A 13,011-nucleotide genomic window follows, 5' to 3' on the forward strand; every position below is an offset into this window, starting at 1 on the left:
ATCTGTACCTTTACTTCCAGTGCATGTTGCAGCTTTAAACACATGAAGTCCTGCTCCTGACGCTGAATAAGCGATTGACAGTCAGACAACTGAAGGCAGGCCTGTTTTATTTGGAAATTACAAGCATTTCAAATTTCATCGCTTTCATGGTTGTTTCTTTTGTTAGAAATTGTTAATATTTCCCTATATTTATCAGCAATACTATACAGGAGTTTTGCAGTTTTGATGCTTAAAAAAATCAACAAATTACCTGTGTAATTTTTCAGCTATTAAACAACATTTCTTTATAGCAGGGATGTCTCAACTGCAGTTCTAGAATCATGCAATACACATGTCTTGCTAACCCAGTCCTCTGTAACTCACTTGCATTAATGTTTACACTTTATTTTTGCTTATCTACCCCATCTGAATACTGAGGGTATTAAATATAAGAAGAATTGTTATTATCCTGGAGGTGCAAGAGACTGGAATCTGGAGCAAAAAAACAAACAGCTGGATTGAGCAGCATCTGTGGAGGCAGAAGGATAGTCAATGTTTCAGGTTGAGGCCCTGCATCAGGACAGATATAGAGGGAAGATGGCCTGTATAAAGATGTGAGAAGGAAGAGTGGGACCAGGACTGCCAGGTGAAAGATAAAACCAGATGTGATGGGAATGATAGGCAGTTGAGTTGAACTGTGGTGGGGAGCAGGAATTTGGAAATGTTACATGGTGGGTAATAGGGAGCAATTGATAAGGAAAAAATGGGCACCATCTGCCCATCATCTTCCACTCCTCCACTTCACCTGGTTACCCCATCACTTCCCAACTCCTGGTATACCCCTCTCTCTCACCTCTTTATATAGATCATTTCCTCTCTACATTCTCAATCCTTTTGTTTGTTATTAAGAACTACTAGGATTTTAAATTAAACCACACTCATCTACTACAATAAAAAGAAATTTGGTGAATAACATAAAAGTGTAATCTATTAAAAAAGATACTCCCCCAAAATGTTAATCCCAACTGACGTCGTGCGTTGTGATAAATTTAGACTGAGCCCTATGTATCGTGCAAGCAAGGACAGTCAGTAATTATAAATTACAGAGTTTTCAATATTGGACACACAAGACCAAGGCGGCAGCAGAAGTAACAGGATGGCACTTATGCTGAGGATATTAGCCCAATGTGAAAGATTACACAATTTGACCCAAGGTGTGCAAGACTTTCTTTAACAAAGGCAATAGGGGTTCTTCTGCTCCTATAAATGCTGGATAAAGACAGCAGATATTGCTGAGGGAGGGGCAAGAAGGATGAGCAGGAAATTGGTGGAGGTGATGGGGGTTGGGGTCACTGAAATTGTGAGGGGTGGTGAGGAGAGGTAGGCGTTGCTCTGGAGAGAGGCCAGGGAATTGTGGGAAGGCAGAAGAAGTGATGGAGGATGGAGGGAGTGGTTTCCTCATTTTTTGTTACTAGCTGTAAGGTGGCCTTTTGGCTATTGGAACTTCTTCCTTAATAACTATTGGTGGGAAGCTACAAAACAAAGTAAGCTACGTCAAGCAGCGTAATCTTTATAAAGTAAATTCAGTAGCATCTGAAGTAGTTGTGGGTCTCAGCAGGACACAACCAAACGTTCAGAAATCCCTCAGCTAGAGATGGCACTTCATTTAGTCAATCAGAACATGAGAAACTAGTGAGCCATCATCATCATCCCCCTACCCCCTCCTTCCACTTTAAATATGAACTACAGCAGAGAGGGTACATTTCTCATCATGTATTTACAGTGTTACTCATCTCATTCCCCGAACCCCCTCCACAACCCCCTACAAAATCCAAGAATCAAGACTGGACGTGGTTACAGGAATTCAGTGAACTAGAAACAGACCAAACAAAATAAACAAAATCATCACCCTTCTGACAGGATCCAAAAGTAGGCACTAACCCATGGTAAAACGAAAGCAATGCTGCTGGAGACTCAGACAATACTGCCGTCTATTGTTCATCCAGAATACTGTCCATGGAATGATCATTTTCACATTAAGGACATCAGTGTGTAAGCCATACCTGCAAGTTTCTTGGTGTTCCTAATTTAAAGACTTCACTATATAAAGCTTTCCTGGTCATAAGCAGCAAGCAAAGATAATAAAAAATGATTCAAATATGGAACTAACATGCAATATTAGTATTTCAATAAAAACAACATAGGTAACATTTTCAAAGTAATAAAACAAAAAGTTTGTACTATAGGAATTTTCAAAATGGTTGCCACATTACAAGAAGGATGTGAAAGTTTTATAGAGGGTGCAAAGGAGATTTATTAGGAGGCTGCCTTGATTAGACAGCATGTCTTATAAGGGTAGGTTTAGGAAGCCAGAGCTTTTCTCTTTGGATCAAAGGAGGATGAGAGGTGACTTGATAGAGATATACAAGATGATAACAAGCTTAGGTTGAGTGGATAGCCAGAGATTTTTCCCCAGGGTGGAAATGGCTAATATGAGGAGGCATCATTTTAAGATGATTGGAGGAAAATACAAGTGTCTTATGCAGAGAGTAGTGGGTGCAAGGAACCAGCGGTGAATGCAGATATACTTAAGTGACTCTTAGATAGGCACATGGAAGAAAGAAAAATGGAGAGCCATGTGGGACGGAATGGTTGGATTGAATTTAGAGTAGATTATGTTGTGGGACAAAGGGCCTGCACTGTTTTATATTTTATGATTGACTAAACTAATTAACTGTGACACTATCATGAAAAGAAAACAAGATGCCAAAAGGGTCATCCTGATGAAACAGCAGAGAAGTCAGGTACTTTATATCACCTCCTCCCTACCCTAAGTTATAAAGTTTGCTTCTCATTCTGTCGCATATTTTAAAACTGTAAGATACATTCCACTGAAAGCTTTTTCCTTTTATGCAGTTGATATCTTCAGTAAAATCTGCAGTGGAACTGCATGGTTCATTGTATTTAACTCAAATCCTGATGGTAGAACACACACAGAATGCTGGAGGAACTCAGCAGGTCAGGCAGCATCTATGGAAAAAAGTACTGTCAAGGTTTCAAGCCGAGACCCTGATGGTACAATATCTGCTTTACCAGCTAGCCTGTGTATGCTTGGAAGCTCATAGCTCAACTACCGACACTAGATGGCAGTTATTGAAAAAATAAGTTACCATTTCCAGCTCAGACATGGTTTATTAAAATATCTATATAAGGTTTACCCCAAATCATGAAGAAAAACAAATAATATAGTTCAATTACCTTTTCTAATGATGACTCCGTTCTCATCAGCTTTTCCCTCAAGCATTTTTCTTGAGACTTTGTGGTGTCGAGTTCTCCAACAATTTTATTTCTTTCTGATGTAATGCAAGCAAGTTCCTTAGTCAGTCGTACTTTCTCTTCTTTCAGGTAGCATTTCTCCTGCAGAATGTAAAATAGGTTAAGCAGCTAAAATACGTGTTTGTGTGAGAGTGTGTGGGTGAGTGTAGGTGGAGAATTATGGGTAGGAGCTGTGGGGTGGGGAGGAAACAGGAGAATAAAGAGAAATGATACCCACTGGCAGAAGGTCCAGAGTAAGAGTGACATGGAGAAGAGTCATTCCACACAGCAAGCAATCATTATCTAGAATTCAATATCTAGCATCAGTGTATTTAATAACTACTTTCAAAATGAAACTGAATAAAAAGCAGAAAAAATAAAAGGAATACAGTGAAAGAGCTGGTAAATAGGAATAACCAGACTGATCTTGAAATTGGCCTTCTTCAGTGCTGGAATAAATGATGATTCCAAGAGGGAAAAGTGAAACAAACTTTGTTTTAAAATCATATTTTAAATTCTAACCCAATTGTTTCAATAGCAATAGTATAATTTAAACTAGAATAATCCACAAGATATATCAATAATCAATACACATGATATGCTGGCTGGGAATTTGATGTAAATAGAACATCAATTACATACAGAAACAATATTTCTCAGATTAGTTTAACTAGCATTAATGATGGGCTGCCAGAGATGAAGTTTGAAATCTGGAGCAATTGTTCTTAGGGGAATAGAAAATTTGGAGCATTTCAAAAGTTGCACCACTTTAAAATGAATGTGGTGGGGTTTGCTGATTTTGAACAAAATTCTTTGGTTCTTCATAATATCTGCAAGGGGAGGAACTACACGGAGCCATTCAATTTCCCCAACTATAAACAAGGCAAACAGTCAAAAAGAATTGTCCAGCATTATTTCCCATTTATATCATTAGATATAAAGTCAATTCAATTCAATACTTAGCCCAAACTTATTTCACAAAGTTACACAATACAATTACGTATCACCATATCCAGTAAGTGTAGGTGACGTCCTAATACAAGAATACACCCTATCCTCGTTAGATACGTTCCCCACAGTCGACACATAATGTGAATAATCATTTAAATGGAGAAAATAGGGATGTGTTCCAGAGGGCTTCATAAATATCTTTTATCTGTAATTTATTCATATTTTCATACCAATATGACACAAAAACAGCACCACAAGGGTCCAGATCATATCAAGCATAGCAAGGGGTGAAGGAAGACACACAGAATTATTAGAATTCCCAGCAGCAGGAGATGACACTGGTTTGAAGTGGTGAGCATTGTTTGTTAGGCAGTATTTTGTTTTTCAGCATAAATTTGCTTGTAGGGAAGAAGGGTTGATGGCAGGGAATGATTGAAATGCTGACTCCATTCCAAACTTGGGTCCATGTCCATCACCATTTGTGTCAAGTGTTCCGACTTCCACCATTCCCTCACCGTTGGTAAACTCCCAGGATTTTCAAAATTGTCTGTTGCTTGCAGCATCTGAGAGATAGTTCACCGTAAAAAAAAATATGGCTTGAATGTGGATCACACCTTGGTCGAGTGGTTGAATCAGCGATGTTGTGTTAGGCAACAGGAAAGGCACTGTTATGTTAGGATGAATGGTGTCCAAATGTTTAGGATGGGCTGGCGCATTGTCAAGCAACAAAAGAACTTTAAAGCCAAGATTCTGTTCCCGGCAGTAGCGTCCCAGAGCTGTGTTACCTACAGCTGATGCCGTGTTGTTTATAATTTCCAACTTTTTTTCAAGTGTTATAGCGGTTCTATGCCGCTCGGCTGACGGCCCAGGACATGACATTGGACGCTTAGGAGGCATAGTTAAATATTTCAAACACAAAATCACTGCACCGTGGGTAAAACCAACAAAAGTTTAAGAGAACAACACACACAAAATGCTGGTGGAACACAGCAGGCCAGGCAGCATCTATAGGGAGAAGCGCTGTCGATGTTTCGGGCCAAGACCCTTCGTCAGGACTAGTTTTAGAGTGCAAGATCACGCATCCATACATTATCAAAACCAATGCAAGACTGGCGCGAGTGAGACTGTGAGACGTGTGCACTTGACTTGTATTGGCGGGAAAGCTGTGCTCCTCGCATAACTGTGAGTTTTGATGCATATAAGGAGACGTTGGTAGAAATGATTCCTCACATAACTGTGAATCCACATAGCCTGGAGACGCATACAACGAGGATAAGGTGTACCACTTTATGTCATTATGATAATTGGAACTTGTCACCTCACCTACTCCTGTGCAAAGCATCATACAGCATTGAACGTGGCCATTCAGACCACACTGTCAGTACTAGGTATTTGAAAGAGATCTTCAGAAAAATATGCGTAACCATAAGGAATGCATACACAAAACACAAAACTTATTGGACTGAATTGAGTTAGCTCTGGCTAGCATTTCAAAAAGAAAAGATACAATGATCAGACCTTTGGACTTACTTCGGTCCACATTCAGCCTGTGATTTTTTAAATGGCAGATGCTGGCACATATGTCACTTAGCTTCAGTGATGAGCTCCACGTAGGGCCCAGCAACTAAATTGTACTGGGATCCCCTACTTTTACATTAAGGAATCAGGCTCTGTTATTCTAAGTTAACAAATCTGACACCGTTTTGGAATCCGAATTCAAATAAACTAAATTTTAATTATTTTAAATATTAGCGCAACATTAACAGTTTTCTAATATCTCTACAGACTGGCAAGGCAACTGCCTACCCATATTTTTTAATATCAGGAGTTTCTGGGGTGGGGTGGCAAGTGTATCCCAGTGGCATGCTGGCTGAGCACTAGTGCTGATTAATATAAGTGGACCAATGTGTCTGAATGAGGTGGGAGGCATACCAAATAGGACACAATTTGGTCCATCATTTCACCAAGTGGAGAAAAGATATCTCTGGTGGTAGCTCAGTCAACAGACAAGTGATGCAATTCAGTTCAGTCAGAACTACTCCTCCTTAGTCATCACTTTCAACGTTAAAAAAACCTGCTCTGGACATTGACGGTTGCACAATAACAACTGAGTCATAGATCAACATCTATGCACGAAAAGTAAATAAAGAAATGAAAGCACACAAGAAAACTAAAAAATACTACAGCTCTAGTTCAGCAAACAGATGAATGTCAACAAATTATGCATGATGCACCCATATCATCAAGCTTTCATTGTCATACCTCAGCCAGTTTCTTACTGACACACTCAAGAAACTTTGATGCTTAATTGGTGATAATGGCACTTGGGGAGACCTAGAATATCTTTCCTTTTCTAATTGGGAAAATTAACTCCTCTTCATTCCAGCCCAAGACAATTCTTTTAACTACATTTTAACACGTTCAATATATGACATAACAACATTAATAAAGGCAACTTTCACTTGAACTAGAAGATTAGAAAACTTGTATTTCTTAATCCAAAATTTGAATGATGTGTGTGCATGCATTTCAATGAATAATAAAAATGCATCGCGCAATTAAAAGAGCTATAGTGTTCTCTCAGCATTTCGACTGTTAATGACTCTACATGTAGTCCAATTAGCAGTTACTGCTGTGTTCTCTTAAAGTACAAAGTTGAATACTTTCATTCTGTGACTACAAACTTACATCTTGGGAGAGTAAATTATAAATGTTCAATTAAAAACAGCAAACACCAGAAAATTACAAAAGTAATGCAGTTGATTCAGAAATGCACCTTCTAGTGCTCCTATGGAAACCAGCTATATTTAGCATTCTTGGGACTTCTGCCAAAAGCAGCTGTTTGGAAAATTTAAAACTCTTGCCATGGCATGAAGCTTTAAAATATTTGTGGGACTGGAATGAAATATTTTACCAATAACCTCCATTCGATAACAAAGAATGAGACATGTCTGTGTGACCATGTCACTTTTCCAAAACCATACTAAGCATTTTTAAACAGGGAACACTGTATTTGGGGAGATGTTTGTGTATGACTTCAAAATACTTATTCACGACATTAAGGAAATATCCATTTGCTACCTTGTACAAAGACACAAAGCAATAGTTGTCCACAGGTCAAGTGGAGGGCATGAGATATAAGAAAGGGTATTGTGGCATGCAGGGGAAAGACTGAATGGAAATGAGGGGCAACAAAGTGGAGAGGTGGCATGAAATTGTTTGTGGTTATTTTATGATGATGATTAACACAAAATGAAAAACAAAATGTGCTCACTTTCATAGCTCCTAACAATAATGTCTGAGGTGTTCCTGCTCAATAGTCTTTTCAAATGTGCAAGCAACTGAAGGACAAGAAATACTGTAAATCATCTGAAAACCAGAATCTGGCATCAACTGTAGACGAATCAATCACAGATCACCTATACCTGCTTGTATTCAGAGCTTATGTAAGTGATAAGACAAGAAAATATACAGGAGTAGAAACAAAGGTGATTACAATTGTGACAGAGAAATAAAACTGGACAAAAAAAATTTTTGTTGAAGTTCAACAGGATAGTAACAATGCCACTTACAACTCTAACTTGATGATACATGTGCTCTGTGTGAATGGGTAAACACATCAAAAATAGAATGGCCACAAAAACTCTAAGTGTGGCTTAGAATAAAGGTTGAAAACTAGTCCATGATAGGAATGGCTCCACATGGTGCAAAAGTATTAAAGGAATCATATATGGCGTGTAGATCCTCTTCAAACATGCAAACAGATAATGTCATTATTTTGTCATTATTAAACCAAGAACAATAATGTGAAAAACAACTTGTTTTAAATGCAATTTTAACATTAATGAATTCTGACATACCCTTTCAGAGTTCTCTAAAGTTTCTTCCAGGAACTGAACTTTGCTCTGTAATTTATCAATCTGTCCACGCTTGGCTGTGATTTGCTTTTGCATTCCCATGGCAATTTTCATTGCTGTAGGGAATAAAATTTAATTTTGCAAAACAATTTAGTCAGACATGGACATAAGGTTAAACTATGCAGCGTTGAATGCTTACTCAAACTGGAAAAAAAAAACAGAAACACCAGAAAACTTCCATTACAATCCAACAGATTATTCTACTTGAAATTACAGACTAGCACATCTGTAGATGTGAACTTCCCATTTTTCAGGATACTTACAAAGACAGGTATGTAAAATGGGCCCAAAGGATCACTGGGGACCCAAGTCACCCCAACCACAAACTGTTCCAGCTGCTACCGTCTAGGAAGCGGTACTGCAGCATAAAAGCCAGGATCAACAGACTCCAAGAGAGCTTCTTCCACCAGGCCATCAGACTGCTTAACTCATGTTGACACAACTAGATTTCTATGTTATATCGACTATCCTGTTGTACATACTTTTTATTATAAATTACTATAAATTGCACACTGCACATTTAGACGTAGAGATTTTAACTCCTCATGTATATGAAGGATGTAAGTAATGAAATCAGTTCAATTCAAAGCTTTATGCTAGATCAACCCTTTTCTCAGGGCATAAATTATGCATGCTTTACTGAGGATTGTTCAGATTTCATATTTATAACAGCTGCAGAAGATAGATGGAAATGGGACAGTTCAGCTTTCACTCATTTCTCCAAACATACCTGAAATTTCTCACTAGCTATAACACAGCTACTCAAAAACCCACCCCAATCCCTCTCTGCAAACTCAAGAACCTAAATTTATTAAAGTAAGACATTTGAAAAAAATTTGAAAAGAAGCATGAAGAAGAAGATGCCCTTAACTCCTGGTGAAGTCATCAGGGCACCGTCATGACAAACTTATTGCACCTATCTTTTTTTGGTGATTGCTCATCATGTGGCATTTCTTTAGCATCTCCTTTTTTTTTTACAAGGTCAAGTTGCTAGCTCGATGCTCAACCCATCACAGATGGAAAGCATGCAAGGCGGCCGGTTGGATTTGAACTTGGGACGCCTCACCCCAAAGTCTAGCGCTGGTGCCACTATGCCACCAGCCAGCCACAAAAAAGGCATAGTAACATCTAAAAGGAAGAGATAGGATAGTGATTCTTAAACTGAAATCTTCCAGATGCCTGGCGATCTAATTAAAGTGTCTACACTATATAAAACATTAATACAATCCTGAGGGAACAAGTTAGAATGACAAAATAGCTTCTATAGACAATAAACTAGTAAATACAGGACTACAAATTAGTACCATGGGTGTCAGCTCCTTCAAGAACTTTCAATGCTTCTCTGCTTTGATCCAGATCATCTTGAACCGATTTTAGCTGAGCTTTAAGTTTGTTTGTAGACCATTCATATTCTTTGGTTTTACAAGCGTAGCTTCTCTGCAAGTTATCATACTCTTCTATAGTCAACAAAAGAAGAGAACTGAATCAAAAACTCATTCGAATAAATAGAATTTGAACAAGGTATTCAACAGTCCTTAAGAGCCCAACATTTATATAACAAACATTTAATGAAAATATTGCAGCACAGTCACAGTCCACTTTCCAACTACCCTCAATATATTGACACTTCTTTGGCAATCCTTTGGTATAACTATAAAGAGATAAATCACCCTAAACTCTACCATATATTATTATAAACAAGTTTATCAAACACTCTAACTTCTCAAAATTTCTAATCTCTACTCTTACATGCCCAATTACTGAAATCTTCATTATTAATGTTAGAATATAGTTTATTCGTACCATTCCCACCTCCTTTTTCTTTTGTAATTATTGATTTATTTACTAATGTCACCTTCCATGCAACTGGTTAAATATTTCATGTTCATCCGCTAATTTTGGGTTCTCACAATCAAGTCTGTTCCAATTCTTTCACTCACTGATTTTACTATGATCATTGGATTAGATTATTCCCCTATTTTTAGGCTATTTGCTCTTTATTTCACAGAATCCGTCGGAAAAAACATGTTGTAGTATACCAATCTTTTGGATCCTTCCTATATTCCATAAATACTCCAAATTTTGTGGCCTATTCCAATTATTTTTGGAGAAAGGGGAAGGCTTTAAATGAGCGTCTACAATAAACTCTCACAATTTTAACACTTTAACTCGATATTTTTCTCACATGTGAAGTTCATTCCAAGTTTGCTTTTCATTATTTGATAATTTACAAAATAAGTATTGTAACTCATGTCTTGCCATTCTTTTACTCAATCCAAAAAGATTAACATCCTCAAACAAGTCACAAGCGGATGGCATTTCAATGATAGGACTGGACAAGATTAGACATCAACTGTCTCCCAAATGCAAACCTATCAACGTTGTATAGATGTGCAGAGGGAACTGGTGAGAAAGGATGGGTGAAAATAAACTTTAATTTACAATATTATCAGGAAAACAAGGGAATCTTAAACATGAAAAGAAGCCTTGAACTTCTCCTGTTGGAAGACAGTTCACATACCTTTCAGATCACCCATTTGTGTCTGGACACCTCTCAGTTCAGTTGCAAGTTCCTCCTTTTCCTGTAACAATTCTCCCAGCTCAGATATATGTTCAGTTGCAGAATTTACCAGCTTAATTTTTTCCCGTTCCAATTCACTGAGATATGCCTGGAGCTCTTGCATTTGTGCATCTTTGTGTTCCAATTCAGTCTAATACAAAAGATAAACACTGATGAATTAGATAAATGCGAAGTGTCAAACCTAAGCACTGGTAATGCATGAACACATTTTCACCTATCATAAACACTGCACATCGGCATACATGTCATATTTCCACTAATTACTTTAATAAGGTACATTTCAGACATTAATGCATAAAAGAGCATTTTATGGCATTGAACCCTGATGTAGATAAGATTAAATTCAACTTTATTGTCATTGTGCCGAGTACAGATACAAAGCCAATGAAACGCAGTTAGCATTTAACCAGAAGTGCAAAAGAATAGTGTTATTTACAAAATAACTGCGAATAAAAAGTAAGTGCTACAGCACACAAATATAAAAGTACTGAGACAGTACAATATGAGTGCAATACTGTTTAGTACTGTGATGTGAGGTTCAGCATGGTCACAACCTCAGGGAAAAAGCTCTTCCTGTGCCTGCTGGTGCAGGAGCAGAGGCTCCTGTAGTGCCTACCGGATGGGAGGAGAGTAAAAAGTCCATGGTTAGAGTGAGATGCATCCTTGATAATGCTATTCGCCCTGCCCAGGCAGCGTTTATGGTAGATATTCTCAATGGTGGGCAATTGGGTGCCGATAATCCGCTGGGCATTTTTCACCACATGCTGGAGGGCTTTGCGGTCCAATACGGGACAATTGCCATGAGATGCAGTTGTTGAGTATGCTCTCAATGGTACAGCGGTAAAAGTCCGTCAGTATCCTGGGACAGAGGTGAGCTTTCTTGATGCTCCACAGGAAATAAAGGCACTGTTGTGCCTTTTCGATCAGGATGGAGGAGTTCAGGGACCAAGTGAGACCCCCGGAAATGTGGACACCAAGGAATTTGAAGCTTGATACACACTCCACTACAGTTCTGTTGATGTAGATGGGGACGTGAATGTGGCTCCTAGCATGCCTGAAGTCCACAATGATCTCCTTGGTCTTCTGGGTGTTAAGGGCCACGTTGTTGTCAGTACACCACGTGGCCAGGTGCTGGACCTCATCCTTTCGGATTAACTGGGTCACAATATGAACATTCCCGACTCGACCCTGTTTTTTCACGAGGCCGGGTGGCTAGCTTAACGCTCAACCTGGCATGGATGGAAAGCGTGCTCGGGGGGGTGGCCCAACTTGGATTCGAACTTGGGAGCCTTCACTCCGGAGTCCGGCGCTGATGCCATTGCACCACCAGCCTGTCTCAACTGACAACTTCCTATTCATCACATTTCAATCATTCATTACTCTCTGTAACTCTGAGCATCAAACTAATACAAACCTTTCATAATCTTGCATCATTTTATCCTTTTGTCCTATCCTTGCTCCATCCCTTTACCTATTCATCTTAAACTAACTTGTTTTTCTTTTGCCAATGTTGACATTAACTCTAAGACATTTACTGCTTCTTTTTCCACTGACACTGCCTAATCTCCCGATTTCATTAACCTTTGCTGGGAATTTAATTCATCACAGCATAGTTTCAACAGTTTTACACATCACACGGTACAAGCAGAATTTTTGTGTTTATCAGTCCAGTAACCCTGACTAAAACTGCCTCACTTACAATTGTGGCATAAAACTCTAGCAGGTGATTAATTTATCTGTATATCTGTCCTCAGTTTGCATCCAACAAGATGAATCTATAAATAAGTTTTGTTTGAAGCCACCATAATTGAAGCCCCGATAGCTGAATACAATAATATCAAGTCTTTGCTGAAGTGCCAAAAACTCTCAGTTGCACTAACAATCCTCTCCATTCACATATCGAATGTAAAGCACTCCCTGAACGAACAACTACAGAGGATGTGTGTGTGTTTTTTTAAAAAATCACCTTACTTTTATACTTTTATCACTCTCACCTTTTCTATATTTAACTACTCTCACTGTTTGTTTCAATCTTTATAATGGGATAACACAGCACAGAAAGAAATTGCACCTGCACCAGCTTCTGAAGGAGGGCTCTCCTCCTTGCTCATTACCCTGAATTGAAAAGTCCTCCCCTTCATTTAATTCCCTTCTCAAAGTTAATTCCAATTCTGTTTCCTTCATTATTTCTGACACCTGTTTGAATTATTTCTCACTGCATGAATTTATTCTCTTCATCACCTCCAATTCTTTTGACAATTACATTAA

General features: G+C 38.5%; 1 protein-coding gene across 3 annotated transcripts in view; it reads right to left on the reverse strand.

The window, feature by feature from the left end:
* LOC132404582 (coiled-coil domain-containing protein 158-like) overlaps nt 1-13,011 on the reverse strand; it is a 175,785-nt gene that overhangs the window by 55,932 nt on the left and 106,842 nt on the right. For 2 of the 3 annotated variants that reach the window (XM_059988841.1, XM_059988838.1), the window contains 5 exons: nt 10,684-10,873; nt 9,467-9,619; nt 8,106-8,218; nt 3,238-3,396; nt 9-101 (listed from right to left, as the gene is read on the reverse strand). In XM_059988841.1, coding sequence (XP_059844824.1) covers nt 9-101; nt 3,238-3,396; nt 8,106-8,218; nt 9,467-9,619; nt 10,684-10,873 — 708 coding nt within the window. The remainder of the gene's footprint in view (nt 1-8; nt 102-3,237; nt 3,397-8,105; nt 8,219-9,466; nt 9,620-10,683; nt 10,874-13,011) is intronic. The other variant, XM_059988839.1, reaches the window with a different exon arrangement.

Source organism: Hypanus sabinus, chromosome 14, assembly GCF_030144855.1.
Source record: "Hypanus sabinus isolate sHypSab1 chromosome 14, sHypSab1.hap1, whole genome shotgun sequence".
Taxonomy (NCBI): Eukaryota; Metazoa; Chordata; class Chondrichthyes; order Myliobatiformes; family Dasyatidae; genus Hypanus; species Hypanus sabinus.